At 29.9% G+C, this 20,845-nt stretch overlaps 2 protein-coding genes and 1 long non-coding RNA gene across 3 annotated transcripts; all 3 read left to right on the top strand.

Moving 5' to 3' along the window:
• Positions 1–436: 436 nt before the first annotated feature.
• LOC110905822 lies at positions 437–912 on the top strand. The gene is made up of 3 exons (XR_002573446.2): positions 437–503; positions 595–669; positions 877–912. It is a non-coding gene; the product is annotated as an uncharacterized LOC110905822 (long non-coding RNA).
• Positions 913–10,189: 9,277 nt separating this feature from the next.
• Positions 10,190–11,139, top strand: LOC110905819. Its single transcript, XM_035983056.1, has 3 exons — positions 10,190–10,447; positions 10,527–10,625; positions 10,750–11,139. The coding sequence occupies exons 1-3, from the start codon at positions 10,190–10,192 to the stop codon at positions 11,023–11,025; spliced, it is 633 nt and encodes a 210-aa protein (XP_035838949.1). The 3' UTR covers positions 11,026–11,139.
• A 1,693-nt stretch (positions 11,140–12,832) lies between these two features.
• On the top strand, positions 12,833–14,623 carry LOC110909186 (pentatricopeptide repeat-containing protein At5g48910). Its single transcript, XM_022154208.2, has one exon. The coding sequence runs from the start codon at positions 12,903–12,905 to the stop codon at positions 14,496–14,498; it is 1,596 nt and encodes a 531-aa protein (XP_022009900.1). The 5' UTR covers positions 12,833–12,902; the 3' UTR covers positions 14,499–14,623.
• Positions 14,624–20,845: the final 6,222 nt, after the last annotated feature.

Here is a 20,845-nt window from a genome sequence, read left to right as displayed (position 1 = left end):
CTATATATATATATATATATATATATATATATATATATATATATATATATATATATATATATATATATATATATAAATGAGATGTGATGTGGGCTAGGTGGCATTTGAATTTGGCCATTTTTGCTGATGTGACAACTTTTGATGGTGAGTTTAGGAGGGAATTCTCAAATGGCTTCTACAATCACGATTTTAACAAAAAAGTGGCGGGATCCGGCTGTGATTCGGGTCACCCAATATTAAAAAACGGATCCTGTATATCATCTTTACCAGACCACCATATCTCATAACCTCACTTTTCACAAACCCTACATACCATTTCCTAAATCTGCTTCTTCGTTTTTCAGAGATTCATCGTTCTTAGGTATGTTATTATGCCATTCCTTCTTTGTTTTCGTATTGTTAATCTAATACGTCTTTGATTTTTTTCGATTTCATTAACTATCTTATATATTCAGATGAGATTCATAAGGACGACAATGTTTTGATGCTTTCTTCATCTTCATGTAAATGCTATTTGTTTCATGTTTCCAGATTTGAAGAGATCGTTTTGTTTGCTGTTTAATAATGATTTACGATGTGTTTTGTCATATCTAGGGTTTGCTTGTGGTCTTTCGTATCCGTCAAAACCCTAATCGACCAGAGAAATCGTCAAAAGTTCTTCACAATATGGTTAGTTTCTTCTCTCAATTTTGTTATTCAATCATCTTTCATCCACATTCAATTTTACAAACCCTAAGGCTCATCTACGGCTTCATCTGTAATTAGATCTTATACTGTTTATTTATGTTATTAGATCTTATAGGAACTTTTTTTTTTGTTCAAAACCCATTCGACAAATCTTAATCATTTTCGTTGTTATTTTTTTTTTTTTTGTAGATCGTTCCACATAAGTTGCAGGTATGTAATTTATATTAGATTGTTATTTATTGTAAATGTTTAATGTGAATTTTTGATGATTTTTATGTTTTTTTTGTTGATCGAACCTGTTATATGTAAGTTTAATCAACAATCTATAAAAAATTTGTTCTTCATCTCCTTCTCCGCAGATGCTTATTGTTTGATTTTTTTTCGTTGTTTGTTGATGATGATTTTGCATTATCCGATTCCAATCATATGAAATGATATTTTGTTGATGTTTTGATTTTGTTCTCATGTACTCATATTTTTATTTACAGTCTTTTAGTTTGTTGTTGATGATGATATGTTTTGATTGTGTCCGATGTGTTTTGATTGTGTTGATGAAGATTTACAGTGGTCTGATAATTTTTCATCTGGTATAATGTTTTTGTCTTCGGAATATTGATTTTGTTTCTAAAAAATAAATATTTTTTATTTTTTTTAAACCGTTTCTTTTTATTTTTGGATTTGAAAGTTTCTCAATTGATTAAATTATCTTTTAAAGCTTATTGATTGTTGATTTAGGAATATTGATTTTTTTTTATATAAATACTTTACCGTTTTATTTTTTTAAAAACCTTCATATATATTTTTCAGATATAGATCCCTTGCACAACAGTCCTTCATTTTTAAAGCTCATTGATGAAGATGACCCGATATTTTTGGTACGTTTATGTGTATTCTAATTACTAATCATATTTTAAGTAAACTGATATTTATCTTTTTTTTTATTTTGTTTTAAACTTATATCAAATAAATGGTGATTTATATTTAGTATGATAATTTACGGCATTGGATGTTAGTGATATAAGTTTCAGAATTTAAATTATAAATTTTGAGGTTTCTATTTTAAATTTTACATTTTAAATTTTGAGCAATTTTAAATTTCGTTAGTGATTTATTTTTAGTATGATAATTTTGCGGAATTAAGGTTTCTATTTCTATAAATAAATGGTGTTATGTTTTTTGAAACCTCAAATTTAAAATTTTAAGGTTTCTATTTATATTTCCGAAATTTAAATTTTAAATTTAAAATTATGAGCAATTTTAAATTTCGTTAGTGATTTATTTTTAGTATGATAATTTTCCGGAATTAAAGTTTCTATTTCTATTTCCGGAATTTAAATTTTAAATTTAAAATTTTGAGCAATTTTAAATTTCGTTAATGATTTTTTTTGAAACCTCAAATTTAAATTTTAGTGATTTATTTTTAATATGATAATTTTCCGGAATTAAGGTTTCTGTTTCTATAAATAAATGGTGATTTATTTTTAGTATGATAATTTACGGGATTGGATGTTAGTGATTTAATTTTCAGAAATCAAATTTTAAATTTTAAATTTTGACGTTTCTATTTTAAATTTAAAATTTACAATTTTGAGCAATTTTAAATTTCGTTAGTGATTTACTTTTAGTATGATAATTTTCCGGAATTAAGGTTTCTATTTATATAAATAAATGGCGTTACATTTCTTGAAACCTCAAATTTAAAATTTTAAGGTTTCTATTTCTATTTCCGGAATTCAAATTTTAAATTTAAAATTTTGAGCAATTTTAAATTTCGTTAGTGATTTATTTTTAGTATGATAATTTTCCGGAATTAAGGTTTCTATTTCAATTTCCAGAATTCAAATTTTAAATTTTGAGTAATTTTAAATTTCGTTAGTGATTTATTTTTGAAACCTCAAATTTAAATTTTAGTGATTCATTTTTAGTATGATAATTTTCCGGAATTAAGGTTTCAATTTCTATAAATAAATGGTGATTTATTTTTAGTATGATAATTTACGGGATTGGATGTTAGTTATTTAATTTTCAGAATTCAAATTTTAAATTTTAAATTTTGACGTTTCTATTTTAAATTTAAAATTTTGAGCAATTTTAAATTTCGTTACAGATTTATTTTTAGTATGATAATTTTCCGGAATTAAGGTTTCTATTTCTATTTCCGGAATTCAAATTTTAAATTTAAAATTTTGAGTAATTTTAAATTTCGTTAGTGATTTATTTTTGAAACCTCAAATTTAAATTTTAGTGATTCATTTTTGGTATGATAATTTTCCGGAATTAAGGTTTCTATTTCTATAAATAAATGATGATTTATTTTTAGTATGATAAATTTTAATATGATAATTTACGGGATTGGATGTTAGTTATTTAATTTTCAGAATTCGAATTTTAAATTTTAAATTTTGACGTTTCTATTTTAAATTTTAAATTTAAAATTTTGAGCAATTTTAAATTTCGTTAGTGATTTATTTTTAGTATGATAATTTTCTGGATTTTAAGGTTTCTATTTCTATAAATAAATGGTCTTACGTTTTTTGAAACCTCAAATTTAAAATTTTAAGGTTTATATTTCTATTTTCGGAATTCAAATTTTAAATTCAAAATTTTGAGCAATTTTAAATTTCGTTAGTGATTTATTTTTAGTATGATAATTTTCCGGATTAAGGTTTCTATTTCTATTTCCGGAATTCAAATTTTAAATTTAAAATTTTTAGCAATTTTAAATCTCATTAGTGATTTATTTTTGTAACTTCAAATGTAATTTTAGTGATTTATTTTTACTATGATAATTTTCCGGAATTAAGGTTTCTATTTCTATTTCTATTTCCGGAATTCAAATTTTAAATTTTAAATTTTAAATTTTGAGCAGTTTTAAATTTCGTTAGTGATTTATTTTTATTATGGTAATTTTCCGGAATTAAGGTTTCTATTTCTATAAATAAATGGTGTTACGTTTTTTGAAACCTTTTTTTGTTTGTTTCAATTTTATATGTTTTCCGCTATTATGAGTTTATTTCTATAAATAATTTATCGTTTTTATGTGTTTAAAACCGTTCACATTTAATTTGCAGGTATGGATTTGAGTAACAACAGTCTTTCATTCTTAAAGCTGATTGAGGACGACGATCCTATTTTTTTTGTATGTTTATTGGTTTTATGATTACTAAACATATTGTATTTAGACTTACGTATTTAATTATTTATTTATTTATTTATTTTTTGTTTTCACTGATAGAAAATACCTAATAAATTTGCTTCATTAATGTGGGGAGAACAACCACCTTACAAGGAATCTAACTATGATTTCGTTACATCTTGAAAGATCGACAAACAGGTAATCATATTTTCCTTATTTACATTGATTATACATTTTTTGTCTAACTCTGTCTTAATCCTCTTTTTCATGATTGATTCTCTCGATCTTCCGATTTGTGTTTGTGTACAACAAAAAAACATCAACACGCGAAACAAATTTGTTTGTTTTTCTTCAAGATATCGTTAGATTGTGTGTTTATGGTTGGATTTTGTGTTTCTCAAAAAGATTTGTGAGTAAAAACGATGACGACTATTCATATGAGAGGTATGTTATGGATCGATTTATTTTCGCATATCCGGGTTGTCACTGTTAATGTTAAAAAATCATGAGATATATGCATTGGAAAGTAGCTTTTGACTTATGCGTCAAAACGAGGTCAGTTTGTAACAGGTTAGATGAATCTATAAACCTCTCATTGCTTAGATGAATTTATAAACCTCTTATTGCTTAGATGAATTTATAAACCTCTCATTGTTTATTTTGTTTGTTTCAATCAATCTCACTTATTTGTTTGGATGATTTTTTTTTTCAATATCATGCTGATGTGTGGAGAGGAAGCAATTGAGGAGTTCAATTTTATCAAATCAAGGAATCTTACAACGTACGTGATCTCTCACTCTTACACTTTCTTTTGAATTTTATATTATTTTGCTTTGGGTATCATGGGGAATTCATTAACAATAGACGAATGAATTAGATTTTAAAACTGAAATTAATAATCTTAAATTCAAATTTTAAATCTCAAAATTGAAATATTGTTGATCTAAAAATGAACAAATTCTGATCTATCATTTGGTGGATGAAGAATACATTAGATCTGCACTTAGATTCGATCAAAAATTGATTTTATAAAGATTGTTTCGATTGCTAATAACGTTTTCTTTGTTCTTATTTCTGTAGATCTGATCAAAAAAATTAAAGGTATGTTGTTTTAGTTAGTTGTTTATCATGTCTTCCCCATTTATGTCAGTTATTGAATTTTGTTGAATTTGTTTTTCATGTGAATCCGTGATCTGTGATAAAAATCGGACTCCGGTAATTCCTCAAACAAAAGAGGTTAGTTAAATTTTATATTTTTTTTTATCTTTTTTAAGTTTGTAATATTTAATTTTATCCTTTCTGTTCAGTAATTTTTTTTTAAATTAGTAATGTATGTTCTGAATGATTTATGGTTTGTATTTTCCCATGGTTAACCGTCAATCTTTTGTGAAATTCGTACTCGGAAAGTTCGTCTACCAAAACAGGTTAGTTAAATGTTGTTGGTATTGTTTGTTTTTTTTATGTATAGTCTTTCTTATTTCTTATTAAATTTTGTGTCACTATTTTTTTTAAATTAGTAATATATGTTCTGAATGATTTATTGTTTGTATTTTCCCATGGTGAATCCTCAATCTTTTTTGAAATTCGGACTCGGAATGTTCGTCTACCAAAACAGGTTAGTTAAATGTTGTTGGTATTGTTTGTTTTTTGATATGTATACTCTTTCTTATTTCTTATTAAATTTTCTGTTTAGGCATAATTTTGAAAACTTTATGTCATTATCTTTTGAAGTTCATATTGTTAGTTTTGTCACTTATGAGTTTTCCTATTTAGGTTTAAAGATACCTTTAATTTCTTTCTAAAGAGGTTTTTGTTTCCATAAACACATTACTGTTTTTAAGGTTAATTTTTCTATTCTCAGTTATAACTCGGTTTCTGTAATTAGACATTCTTTCTATAAATAAGCTACCGTTATATTTTAAAAAAAAATCCTTTATTCCTTTACAGTCATGGATCCTAAAAACAACGCTACAGTCGTTTTTAAAGTTGATTGATGACTAAGATCCTATATTTTTTGTATGTTTCTTGGTTTTCATTTTATCAACAGACATTAAGTTATTTAAACTTATATGTTTTTTGTTTCGATTCATAGGAAATACCGTATGATTTTGCAAGCTTATTGTGGGGAGGAAAAGTTCCATATGGTTAATGTCTTGAACTTATTGATGATGACTTATGCAACTGTAGGAATCTGAATCTTCTTCGAACACAAGAGGTAAGTTTAATTTTATCGTTTTTTTTTTTGTGTTTTTTGATCCGGTATAATGATAGTTTTCATCGTTTATGCTAATCTCTATAATTTTTAAGTTATTTTGTTTATTATTTTTTTTGGCAAATCTAACTATGATATTTTTTGAAATTTGAGAATCTTTGTTTTTTTTACTAATAAATTTTGTATTGTATTAATATGTATTAATGATTCTTTTGTTTTGGTTTTTTATTTCTGTTTTTCTTTTTTCATGATTAACTAATAAATTTTATATTATGTTACTTTTGAATCCATTAAAGATAATGTAAATTTTTAGCGTGTGATATGTTTTTACGGAATATTGATTGTGTTTCTAAAAATAAATAGGTTTTAATTTTTTTTTTTTTTGAAACTGTTCCTTTTTAATTATTTGTTTTAGAAGTTTCTCCAGATATTATAAGTTTGTTTCTATAAATAGTTTACCGTTTTAATTTTTAAAAAGCCTTCATATTTAATTTCCAGATATGGATCAGAGTAACAACTGTCCTTCATTTTTAAAGCTTATTGAGGAAGATGACCCACTATATTTGGTATATTTATATGTTTTCTAATTATTATTTTTTTGTCATTGTTTTTTTTTTCTTATTTTGTTAAATTTAATTACAATTCGTATTAGGTTGTTAAACATTTTTTTCCCTTATATGTAGTCCAAAGATGATTGGGATAAATAAACTAAACCGAAAGGGAAAGCAAGTGTTCTTTGTGATGAAAATCAAAGTTCAAAGGTTTGTGTTCATTTACTAAATTATAGGGGTTTGTAATTAACTGAATTGTTTTACCTTTATTTTTTCATTTTCAAAGGTTAATGTTTTATGTTTCTTAGGATGATCCGAAGGGGAAATCAAATTTTGTTGTTGATGAAAATCTAACTTTAAAGGTTTTTGTTCACTTAGTTTGATTTTATCGTTTTTTTTTTGTGTTTTTTGATCCGTTATAATGATAGTTATCATCGTTTATGCTAATCTCTATAATTTTTAAGTTATTTTGTTTATTTTTTTTGGCAAATCTAACTATGATATTTTTTGAAATTTGAAAATCTTTGTTTTTTTACTAATAAATTTTGTATTGTATTATATGTATGAATGATTCTTTTGTTTTGGTTTTTTATTTCTGTTTTTATTTTTTTATGATTGACTAATAAATTTTATATTGTGTTAATTTTTAATATATTAAAGATTATGTAAATTTTTAGTGTGTGATATATTTTTACGAAATATTGATTGTGTTTTTAAAAATAAATAGGTTTTAAATTTTTTTGAAACCGTTCCTTTTTAATTATTTGTTTTAGAAGTTTCCCCCGATATTATAAGTTTGTTTCTATAAATAGTTTACCATTTCTAATTTTTAAAAAGCCTTCCTATTTAATTTCCAGATATGGATCAGAGTAACAGCCGTCCTTCATTTTTAAAGCTTATTGAGGAAGATGACCCATTATTTTTGGTATGTTTATTTGTTTTCTAATTATTTTTTTTTGTCATTGTTTTTTTTCCTTATTTTGTTAAATTTAATTACTATTCGTATTAGATTGTTAACCATTTTTTCCCTTATATGTAGTTCAAAGATGATTGGGATAAAAAAACTGAGCCGAAAGGGAAAACAAGTGTTCTTTCTGATGAAAATCAAAGTTCAAAAGTTTGTGTTCATTTACTAAATTATAGGAGTTTGTAATTAACTGAATTGTTTTACCTTTATTTTTTCATTTTCAAAGGTTAATGTTTTATGTTTCTTAGGATGATCCGAAGGGGAAATCAAATGTTGTTGTTGATGAAAATCTAACTTTAAAGGTTTTTGTTCACTTAGTTTAATTTTATTGTTTTTTTGGTTTTTTTGATCTGGTATAATGATAGTTTTCATCGTTTATGCTAATCTCTATAATTTTTAAGTTTTTTTTTTTTTTGGGCAAATCAAACTATGATATTTTTTGAAATTTGAAAATCTTTGTTTTTTTACTAATAAATTTTGTATTGTATTAATATGTATTAATGATTCTTTTGTTTTGGTTTTTTTATTTCTTTTTTTCTTTTTTAATGATTAACTGATAAATTTTATATTGTGTTAATTTTGAATCAATTAAAGATTATCTAAATTTTTAGAGTGTGATATGTTTTTACGGAATATTGATTGTGTTTCTAAAAATAAATAGGTTTTCAATTTTTTTGAAACCGTTCCTTTTTAATTATTTGTTTTAGAAGTTTCTCCCGATATTATAAGTTTGTTTCTATAAATAGTTTTCCGTATTAACTTTTAAAAAGCCTTCATATTTAATTTCCAGATATGGATCAGAGTAACAACTGTCCTTCATTTTTAAAGCTTATTGAGGAAGTGACCAATTATTTTTGATATGTTTATTTGTTTTCTAATTATTATTTTTTTTGTCATTGTTTTTTTCTTCTTATTTTGTTATATTTACTTACTATTCGTATTAGATTGTTAAACATTTTTTCCCCTTATATGTAGTTCAAAGATGATTGGGATAAAAAAAAACTAAACCGAAAGGGGAAGCAAGTGTTCTTTGTGATAAAAATCAAAGTTCAAATGTTTGTGTTCATTTACTAAATTATAGGAGTTTGTAATTAACTGAATTATTTTACCTTTATTTTTTCATTTTCAAAGGTTAATGTTTTATGTTTCTTAGGATGATCCGAAGGGGAAATCAAATGTTGTTGTTGATGAAAATCTAACTTTAATGGTTTTTGTTCACTTAGTTTAATTTTATCGTTTTTTTTTTGTGTTTTTTGATCCGGTATAATGATAGTTTTCATCATTTATGCTAATCTCTATAATTTTTAAGTTATTTTGTTTATTTATTTATTTTTTTGGCAAATCTAACTATGATATTTTTTGAAATTTGAAAATCTTTGTTTTTTTAATAATAAATTTTGTATTGTATTAATATGTATTAATGATTCTTTTGTTTTGGTTTTTTATTTCTGTTTTTCTTTTTTCATGATTAACTAATAAATTTTATATTGTGTTAATTTTGAATCCATTAAAGATTATGTAAATTTTTAGCGTGTGATATGTTTTTACGGAATATTGATTGTGTTTCTAAAAATAAATAGATTTTAATTTTTTTTTTGAAACCGTTCCTTTTTAATTATTTGTTTTAGAAGCCAAACATGTATTTTTTTGTAGATGTTTTTTGTTGTAGCTGATGTGGGTGGGGCAAGGTTGGGAATAGGTATGAGTCGGGTCAAAATAGTTTGATTTAGAGTGTAGAGTGACAGTGAGGTATTATCTATACGTGTATACAAATTTTAAAAAAATATACATGATTAATATACATTCTTGCTTTTGTATGTTTTTATGGCTCTTTACAACAAGAAAAAGTTTAAGAAACCGAATTAAAAATTTATGGTGGAGAAAATGGAAAGATGATACTTTAGATGTTAAAAGTGTTATTTTTATACTTTTATTTGTTGTAAATTAAATTTTCCTACCCGGAAAATTTCCGGGTTATAACCTATATATATATATAGGGTAAGGTTCATGCGAGAACCACCTTATTGCGAGAACCGCGAGAACCAATGTGAACACAACCTAAAATAGCTAAAAAAACCTAAAAAAACCCTAAAAAAAACCTAACCCCCACCCCCCACCCCCCACCCCCCAAAAACCTAAACCCCCCACCCCCCTCCCAAAAAAAAAAACCTAACCCCCCCCACCCCCCCCCCAAAAAAAACCTAAACCCCCTCCCCCACCCCCCAAAAACCTAAACCCCCCCCCCCCCCAAGCTAAAATGCTAAAAACTAAACCCCCAAAAAACCTAAAAAATCTAAAAAAATCTAAAAAAAATCTAAAATTTTTTTTTAGTTTTTTACTATTTTTTATGTTCAAATCGCTACTTTTAGTAGCCAAAAAAAAAATTTAAAAAAAAAATTTTTTTTTGGCTACTAAAGTAGCGATTTGAACATAAAAAATAGTAAAAAAATAAAAAAAAATTTTTGGGTGTTTTTTAGATTTTTTTAGGTATTACTGTTTGTGTGCACACTGGTTCTCGCGGTTCTCGCAATAAAGGGTGGTTCCTAACGGATCTTTGTCCTATATATATATATATATATATAACATTTTTATTATTTTTCTTATTATTCTTTCTACAGCTCATTCCCGAGTCTATCATGCCCAAGTTCTTTGATTATACATCAAATGATATTATTTCAATTATAGATATAGGCAACAAAATCTTTCACTTCAAGATTGAAACGCTTGATGGTAAAGTCGGTTTCTCCATTGGTATTGATGTAATTGTTAATCTGTTTCAATTGGAGGACGGTTATTATTTAATATTCTCAAGAGGTTTTGGGAATTATTTCCATTTAACAATTTTTGGTAAAATTGGTGTTGAAATTAATTTTGCTGATGTAGAAGTTGATGAGGTAAGTATAAATTTGGTTGCTTCTTTATATATTTAATTACTATATTGTTATTCTAATAAATGTTATATATGATTTTCAGCATGTAGTTGCACCTATTGATGCAGTTGAAGAGCCAGCTATTGATGAACAACAAGATGGTCGTGTTTATAAGTTTGTTCGTATGGCTTCTAAAGATTTTGTAAGTTTTATTATTATTCTTGGAACTACTATATATTAAAAATTACATTTTTATTATTCACATAAAAATAAATTATTATTTTTATATTCTTCTTCTTTTTAATTTTATTTTAAAAACAATACAGCGGCTGCCTGATAATGTTTCAAGGATAGCTAAACTTGATTCTGATTTAAAACCTATGACCGTCAGACTTCTGCATTTGACTGAGCAAGAGGAGTTTACCAACCGTACCAGATGTGAAAAGAGAGGAGAAGGTTTTCGTTATGCGTTATGCAAATGGTCGAGATTCATGAAACGTGCTCGCATTAACGAGGGTGATATGGTTCACTTTTCTTTTGATGAAACTCATCAAGTCTTGAATGTTGAATTGGTTGTACCTCACAAAAGGAGTACTGATTAGTTGTTTTACATTTAGGTTTTGGATATTTGGTTTTCATATGATATACATTTACTTTGTTATAGTTAATAGTTTTTAACAATGTTTAATGGTTTTGCATTTTAAGTTATTACATCTTATCTTATGTTAGTTTACTATTAGTGTTTCTTTTAATGGATAACACAATTTTGACATTATTTAGTGTGTAAACTTTATCGATAATTGTTTCGACTTCCAATGCAGTTTTTGTTATGATATCCATTCATATAATCAGCCACAAACCGTTTTATCATTTATTCATACACCTTATTTATCATACAATTTTTCGTTTATTAATATATATGTATATATTTATTTGTTTAGAAAGATAGATTAACAACCCGTGAGTATTCACGGGTTATAACCTAGTACAATATCAAACAAATAATAAAACTATTCTACTTTACAAACTTATATAATATCAAACAAATAAGCAAATGAAATTCATTCATATATTCATATTCATATATGATAAAATTCAAAGTGAATGAACAATGAATTCATTCATTATATATGATAAAATTCAAAGTGAATGAAGAGTGAATTCATTCATTATATGATAAAATTCATATATGATAAAATTATTTAGGGTATATTAGAATATGAGGTATGGGGCGGGGGTTGTGGCGTGGGTTGGGTACAAACGCCTAAGTCACCATCCCGGGTGGGCTTGGGTTTCGGCGTGGCCCCTTCGGCGGGGTTGTGGCGTGGGTTGGGTACAAACACCCAAGTCACCACCCCGGGTGGGCTTGGGCGTTTCGGCGTGGCCCCTTGGGCGGGGGTTTCAGCCCGGGCGTTGGACGGGGTTATCAAGATGACATGGCGGGATCTCATTGGCCAAGACAAGTAGCCGTTTGGGCAAGCCGTTGGCCAAAGGCTATGTGTTTAAAAAAATTATTCACTATAAATACTCACACTTCTATTCATTTTTTTACCACAACTACTCCACCTCTTCTATAATCATCCCTATCTTATTTTTAAAAAAAATTCTCATCCAACCACAATACGAAAAATGAATCCTCATAATCGTGATTTTGACCCGAACAATCCATGGGCATTCCAAGAAACACCTATCCCAGCATCCAATCGTCCAATTGCTCCCTTTTTAATACACTCCACGATGCCGAATATGGCTGGTTACACATCGTTTATCTCGAATCGTTTGAAGAATGATATCGGTAGAAAACACCAATGCGTTTCGCGTAACGCGCGTCATTGAAAAACACTAGTTATCATAATATCTAATGTCGGAGGAGATTGCATAGTGCATATGTTAAACTTTAGAATGGGCCAGGCCAGTTAGTCGGGCCAAAAAATTACAAAAACACATTTGGGCCTTAAACTACAAAAAAAAAAAAAAAAAAAAAAACATAGCTCACTTTAAATAATAGAGTTAAATGCTATATTATTTCTTATGGTTTGAGCTATTTTGCCAGTTTAATTCAAAGGTTTGAAACGTTGTCATTTTAGTCCAAATAGTTTTAAGCGTTGCCATTTTAATCCACTGCGTTAATTCCGTCCATTTTTTATGTTAGCTAGAAGGGTAATTCGATCATTTTATATGGTCTAATTGTCCATCTAGTTAACAGAATTACATATAAAATGACTGAAATGTCCTTCTAGTTAACAAAATAAAAAGATAGAGTTAACCCAGTGGACTAAAATGACAACATTTAAATCATTTGGACTAAAATAACAACGTTTCAACCTTTGAAGAAACTCGTAAAATAGGCCAAACCACATGGCCTAAAATGAAATTAACTCTAAATAATATTAGCCAACAGGAGCGAGAGACAGACAGAGAGAGTGTGCAAATTTGACGATGGTCTTCTTCTTCTTCTCGTCTGAATGAATAATATGTTATGGCGGGAACTCACAAATATATCAAATCAACTCAAAAAACACTTTCTCTATTAAACCAGCAATATCTTTCAACTTCCCAAATCAACCAAATTCACGCACATCTCATCATCTCCGGCTCCATCTCCGATCCATTCGCCGCCGGAAAGTTATTATTATCACACATAGCATCCAACCCCACCAATCTCCAACACACTTACACTATTTTCCAATCAATACCACACCGTTCAACTTACATATGGAACACCATGATTAAAGCATGCACCGAACAGGGTGACTCCCAAAAAGCCTTTCATCTGTTCAAACACATGTTCGGTTCCGGTTTCCTGCCCACTAATTACACGTTCTCGTTTGTTCTTAGAGCCTGTGCTGATGTTGGTGAGCTTAATTTGGGGTTAGAGTGTCATGATTTAGCGGTTAAGTTAGGGTGGGAAAGTTATGATTTTGTGCAAAATGGGTTGGTTCATTTGTACGCTGTTTGTGGGTGTTTGGATTGGTGTCGTAGGTTGTTTGATTCGAGTTTGAATAAGGATGTTGTTACGTGGACTGCGGTGGTTAATGGGTATGTTAGATTGGGGGAAGTTGAGGTTGCACGCCAACTGTTTGATGAAATGCCTAAGAAGAATAATGTGTCTTGGAGTGTTATGATTAATGGGTATGTGCAAGTTGGGTTGTTTAAAGAGGCTCTTGATGTTTTTAATGATATGTTGTGTAACGGGTTTCAGCCGAATCATTCGAGTATTGTGGTTGCGTTATCCGCGTGTGGGTTTCTCGGTGCGTTGGATCAGGGTCGATGGATTCACGCGTATATGGATAAGAAGAAGATGGAGTTGGATGGAGTTTTAGGAACAGCGCTTGTTGATATGTACGCAAAGTGTGGGTGTATTGAGTTAGCTTATCGTGTGTTCGAACAGATGCCGTGTAGAGATGTCTTTGCTTTTACATCGTTGATTTCGGGTATGGCTAATCATGGAGAAAGTGCCCGCGCAATCGCGTTGCTTTCGAGGATGGAAACAGAAGGGGTTAAACCGAACGAGATTACATTCATTTGCGTTCTAAACGCCTGCAGTCGAATGGGGTTAGTTAAAGAAGGTGTAAGAGTTTTCGAAAGCATGACGGATGTTCATGGGATTAAACCAACTGTCAAACACTACGGTTGTTTGGTGGATCTTCTTGGCGGTGCTGGAATGCTAGAACAAGCGAAGAAAGTGGTGGCTGAAATGCCCATGGAACCTGATTCGTACGTGTTGGGTGCGCTATTAAACGCTTGCAGGGTTCATGGCAATGTGGAACTGGGTTTGGAAACGGTTGAGGGTTTGGTGGAAAGGGGTCTTGATCGTAGCGGGGTTCATGTTCTTCTATCAAATATTTACGCGTCGGTTAACCAATGGGGTTATGTGGAAAATGTGAGGAAGAGGATGGAGGATAAGCAAGTGAAAAAGGATCCTGGGTGCAGTTTGATAGAAGTGGATGGTGTTGTGAGTGAATTTGTTGCTGGAAACAAGTTGATTACCGAGGAGTTTGAATCGTTGTTATCAGGAATTGATAAGCACTCGAGATCCTATTGGATCGATGATTATATAACGTGTGGATCATAAGAGTGGACGGAGTCCAACACGCAAAGCCAGTGGAGAAACCGCCCACCTTAGCAAAATCAGGGGACTCACAGGAAGAAGTACCCGATGGTGAAGAAGGCTATGCGTGAGGGTGGGGGGGGGGGTCAGTGGGAACCCATCGGAATATCGTCCTCTAAAGCTCGGGGTGTCACTGGAAGTAGAAGCCAATTTTTTCTATTTATTTATCTTAATTTAAATAACTTATATATCATTTGCGTTTAATAGTGAATGCTATATACAACCAATGTAATCAATAGAGTTGAGAAGGTTTAAATCTTTTAACTCTTAACAAACCCTATTATAATTTAGGGATAATTGCATATATCCCCTTATAAAGTTCATTTATTGCATATTTACCCGACCTAAAAATAAAATTGCATATATACCCTCCATTCTTGAAAAAAATTGCAAATTTACCTATTTTGATTTATTTTATTAGAAATTAAATATATATTGACTATTTTACCCTTGTTTTAAGTAAAACTTTAAAATTTGCAAATTTACCTTTTTTTTTTTTTTTTGGTTTTTTAATCTTTCCTTGTCATTTTTTAGACTCTTATTAAAAACGAACTTTACCTCTGCTTGAATGAAATTCTCTCGTCTTCACATAAACAATTAATTCTATTTACATCTCATACAAACTAAGCATATGTTATAAGTTTTCATGGGAATCAAGTTTAATAACGATTTGTAACCTCTTCAATCTGAGATGGAGTCATAAATCATCGCCAAGTCGCAGCCGAGATGGAGTCACAATCGCTTATACTTTGCTCTTATACCGACTAGAACAGAGCCACTAGAACAGAGGTTATTCTACACGCACGGGACGTGGACTAGAACGGAGCCGCTACCACCTGAATGCTGACTGGAACGTCGGCCGGAACTGAACAAACGTCTCCCATTCGTTGCGTGTCTCCTTGCAGCATGTTTTTGAATGGTTTTTTTTCTTTCTTCCTTGCAGCGTGTTTTTGAATGGTTTTTTTTTTCTTTCTGAAAGGGCAATTTTGGTATTATTTGAAATATAATTAAGGGAGGGGATATATGCAATTGTTTGTTTGGGTTGGGTAAATCTAATACTAATAAAAGGGTCTACTTAATGCCACATGGCATTCTCATATTAATAAAAGAGTTTACATAATGCCATATGGCATTATTCTATCCTTCAATTCACTAATATTATTATTATTATTAATATTAATTAATTAATACAAAACAATGAAAAATTTCTTAACAACTTAATACTAATAAATGTTTTTATTGTCTACTTAAATATTGATCATTTACTTTTGAATTATCTAAAATATATAATTAGTTATTAGTACCAATTCTACTTATAATAAACAATTTCAAATAATGTTAATGTGACAACGGTTCTTGTATTTTAAAAGGATTTTTTCTATATTTTTAAAACATCTATTAAATGAATTATTATTTTATATTATAATAATAAAAATGGTAAATAATAGGTTAGTCAGATATTTGAAAACCGGTTTACTTTCATACTTTAAAAACACTTTTAATGTTATTAGACTCGTGTAATACACGGGTTTAAGGATAGAAGATCTTCATAATAATTTTGATGCAAGTCTATACTCACCGATGTCCTAAATAGAGTTATATTGATCGAAAGAATAGTTTATGTAATGGAACTCTACTACAGGTCCTATCACTGGTTATTAAGGCACTCATATTATCCGAAAGTAATACTGGCACTTAAATGTTTATCCCTAGATTTCGTTTAATATTGCCAAACAGAAGGATATGTATTGAAAATAAGACAGTTTCTCTGGCCCTATGTTTTGCCATGACGATAAATAAAAGTACAAGACAATTTCTATGTAAAGTTGGTTTGTTTCTAAAAGAATCGGTTTTAACACATGACCAACTCGTGCGTCATCTGTGGTAAAAAAATTCACTTATATAAATTTTAAAAACAACATAAAATTAAATAAGTTATAATTTTATATCCTTAAACCCGTGTAGTACACGGGTCTAATAATCTAGTATGCAATATATAACCCATATAGGGGATATAGGGGGATATATGCAATTCTCCCTATAATTTACTCTATGAAAAATACTTATATTATAACACAAAATTGCAAAGTATGAGAAGTTTTCAATCCAAATAAGTTCCATAAATAGTTATCATGTCAATTAGTAAATTTGAAAAGGGAAATTAAAATTATTACAAAATACTTTTTAAGAAAGTATATGTGTGTTACAAAATTAAAATTTAACAAATTTCATGCTGTCTTATGGAAAAATTGCAAGAAATGAATTGTATTGTAATATTATTTGTATTTTTTCAGGGTTTGTGAAGCCTTAGGGATCGACAAGAAGAACAACAAAAAAGGGGTCGGTTTCATTAAACTTTATTTAGGCTCTTAATTTGTTTCTTGTTGACTAACTAATTAAATGTATTCTTTGAGCACCTAATAAAAAATAAACTCTAATTGCACATATGAGATCAGCGACCATCAGAATTCCATAGGCAACAACCCACGACTGATGGCCCACATCCCACAAAGGCACAACTGATATCGGAATTCTGATTTCCGAATTCAATTGCGATCTCCGAGTCTCTTAGTATCATTTAAATATACAATTGCGATCTCTGAGTCTCTCAGTATCATGTAAATAGTTAAATAAAGGTTTGAACCATTTGATTGTTTGTATGTTTGATTTTTGTTTGGGAACTTGGGTAACAATTTTTATTATTGATTAATACTCTCTTAGACTTTCAGTTGATGTATGCATGGATTCATGTGTTTGAACCATTTGATTATTATTATTTTTTTGGTGAATGTAAATAAAACTTTTTTTTTGAACGGAACCATTTGATTATTTGATTTCTTGTTTGTTTGATCTGTATTTAAACTATGTGTTTTAGACTCTTTTTGATCTCTGATTATTTGATTATGTGTTTGAACAATATTTGACTTTGTTTATTTGATTTTGTGCTTGAACCATTCTCTTTTAGACAATTTGACTTTGTTTATGTGCTTGAATCGGGTAGTGCGCCCCCCCCCCCCCCCCATTTTCAAATTCTGTCACTGGGGGTGGGTAACCTTAATCGAACCAAGTAAATTCTCATGTCTTCTTTAATTGCTTTCGTGTGTGTGATAGACTGATAGTGATTCCGCTGCTTGATGCCTTGTTCGATATCTAACATTTTTTAATCGCCTTTCTTTCTTTACTGATATAAATGTAGAAAAACATATTTATAAATAAAACTGATTCCTTCAGTTTTTTCATGTTCTACAAATCTACAATACACTCCAAAAGCTCTTTACTACAGTTTTTTTAATACCATCTTAACGTATCTTTACAAAATACTCTAATTAATCATATTATTTTATAACAGAACTTTTATAATTTAATCATATTATTTTATATTTTATAACAGAACTTTTACACAATACTAATAGATTAAAACAGTGAAAAAATAGGTTAAGAGTTAAACTATTAATTTTACTATTTTTTTAATGAAAACAAATTGTGTTTCTTCGCATTTAAAGGAAACTAGAATTATGCGCCGCCCGCGTTGCGGGGCGCTAAGCCGAATATTTCATAGTTTAATAATATGTACGTCTTTATGTCGGTTAGATATACATGCTACTTATAACACGATATAAAAAAAGATACATCAAGTTAACCAGTTAAAGAAAAACAGTATCATAGTTAGACCATGTGTAGTGGTTTAGCTCAATAATGCCCCCACCATGGGACGTTTTGCGACACGTGACAGTCCAGTCAGCATGGGGCATTATTGGGGGTTATTGTAAAAGTGGCGTAGTGGGAATAATGCCCAATAACGCCCCTTCCAATATTAAACAATTATTTTTTTATAGAGAGGAGGTTAAAAAAAAAAAGAAACTACTCGTTGGACCACTCTCATTGGCCAGTCAACATGGTCTCATGCAATTTTGAGCGTTGTTTAAACCACGCTGAATCAATTTAAAAAAACACTAAAAAACGCCACATGTAATGGGTTCCGGGCGTTTTTGGGCGTTATTTTTGAAATTTAAAAAAAAAACGCCCCACTACAGGGGGGTCTTATGATAAAAAAACAACTATAACGATGGGAAGCGTGTAATTTAGAGTTGGGGGCAAAAGAATAATTTGTCATGACCAATTAGCGAGTGCTAGGCAGCTGTTTCGCACGAATAAAAACAAAATTGACTCAACCAAGTAAAATAAAACACTACCATGGTTTTGCCAAAAAAAAAAAAAACGATGGCAAGATTGCAATTTTTAGCTGAGATAAAATCATAATTTTATAATGGAGGTAAAATATTATTTTTAACTGAGGGCAAAAGTAATTTTTTATTTTGAATTAGGGGAAAAATCATAATTTTTTAACTGCGGGCGAAATCATAATCTTTAACTTGGGGCAAAACCAAAGTTTTATTTTGAACTGGGGGCTAAATCGTGATTTTAAACCGGGAACCAAATCATAATTTGGCAGGACTTTAGCTGGGGGCAAAACCATAATTTTATTTGAAATTGGGGCAAAAGCGTATTTTTAACTGAGGACAAAAGCGAAAATTTGAGCAGGGGGTAAAATGAAAATTTTAATTTGAACCGGAGACAAAATCAAAATTTTAAACTTAGGATAAAATTGCAATTTGGCAGGACCTATAAATAACAATTATATGAAAAAAAAAAAAACAAAGTGGCCGTCACTTTTGGCCAACCACATAACACAACTATTCCTGCCAACCAAAGTTTTATTTTGAAGAGGAGGCGAACTCGTAATTTTGAACTGAGAACTAAATCGTAATTTGGCAGGACTCTAGCTGGGGAAAAGGTATATTTTTATTTTGAACTGGGCAAAAACGTATTTTTTTTTACTGAAGAGAAAAACATAAATGTAGGCAGGGACAAAAGACAAATTTTATTTTGAGGAGGGGGTATAATCATAATTTTTAAGTTAGGATACAATTGTAATTTGGCAAAACCTATAAATTACTGTCACTGTTATATTAAAAAGAAAAAAACAAAAAGGAAAAGGGTGGCCGCCATTTTGGCCACCGCCAATTTGGCCAACCACCAAACATCACTATTCCCGGCCTTGAAATTTGTATTGTTGTAAATGTAAATATATCATTTGCTAGCATAGTTGTGTCACAATGCTTTTCTAGAGGATTTTAAAAGTAAGTTATCTTTAAATGTCTAAATTACTCAAAACTAAATTACATTTTGAGTAAACTGCCATTTTGGTCACTGTAGTTTGGTCAATTTTGACACTTTAGTCTAAAACTCAAACTTTTTGCATCTGGGTCCCTGTGGTTTCAGTTTTATTGCCATTTTGGTCCAAAAATGAAATCATGTCATATTTGTCTTATAAAATCCTGTTATTTTGTCATTTTCCGCATGGGCAAAATTGTCACACCCCCAAAATCCCACACGCGGAGTACCACCGCTTGGAGGCGTGACATGACCAGGATCAAGCCATCAATCATATCAAACATAGCATTTAAGTGTAAAAGTAGAAAATGTATTTCATCGTGACATGACTGATGTTCATAACCAAACATTATTTAAGTAGCGGAAGCATAATAATGAAAACCCAAAATAAGTTATAAGTTCAAATATCGTTCACGATCCGTATTCCACAACGACCTGCTCCTCCCTGTGCAAGCTCCATAAAGTACCTAAGGTCCTGCAAGGCATGCAGCAGAGAGTCAACAACTAGTTGAGCGAGTTCACAGAAAGTAAGTTCAGTAATAGTAATGGTATAGTAAGCATTGCGTTCGTTCATTTAGTCATGTATCGTATCAGTTCGTATCGCAGCCCTCTAGGCATGTATGCGAAGATTAGGGAAAGTTCTCAAGTATTCTAGACTATGTATATTTGTATCGCTGGCCACCCTGGCATGTGTGCGAAGATTTAGTATGTATAGTTCGCAGCCTTCCTGAGGCATGTGTGCGAAGATCAGTCATAATATCGCAGCCAACCCTTGGCGTGTGTGCGAAGATCAGTTCAAGTAGGTATACTAGTCTAGCCGTATCTTATCATTTACCATCCTCACCCTGAGGACCATATCATTAGGTTCCATTAACTAAGTACGCGCGAAATAACTGGGAACCCCATGCCTTGGCTGTGTGAACTCACCTTGGGTTGCTCGGCAGATACACAAAAGAACAGGGTTCTTGAACTAGGGTTGGTCAACCACGTCCTAGCAGGGTTATCATACAAGTCAGGTTTTGACTTCAAGTTATGCACGTATAAGTCATGGCAAACACGTATTTATCATGGCAACACGTAGTCAGTCAAATGCACTTTAACAGCTAATAACGTATGCAAGATTTGGACTCGCACAA

Source organism: Helianthus annuus, chromosome 14, assembly GCF_002127325.2.
Source record: "Helianthus annuus cultivar XRQ/B chromosome 14, HanXRQr2.0-SUNRISE, whole genome shotgun sequence".
Classification (NCBI taxonomy): domain Eukaryota; kingdom Viridiplantae; phylum Streptophyta; class Magnoliopsida; order Asterales; family Asteraceae; genus Helianthus; species Helianthus annuus.
This window is presented reverse-complemented; position numbering and strand designations above follow the sequence as displayed.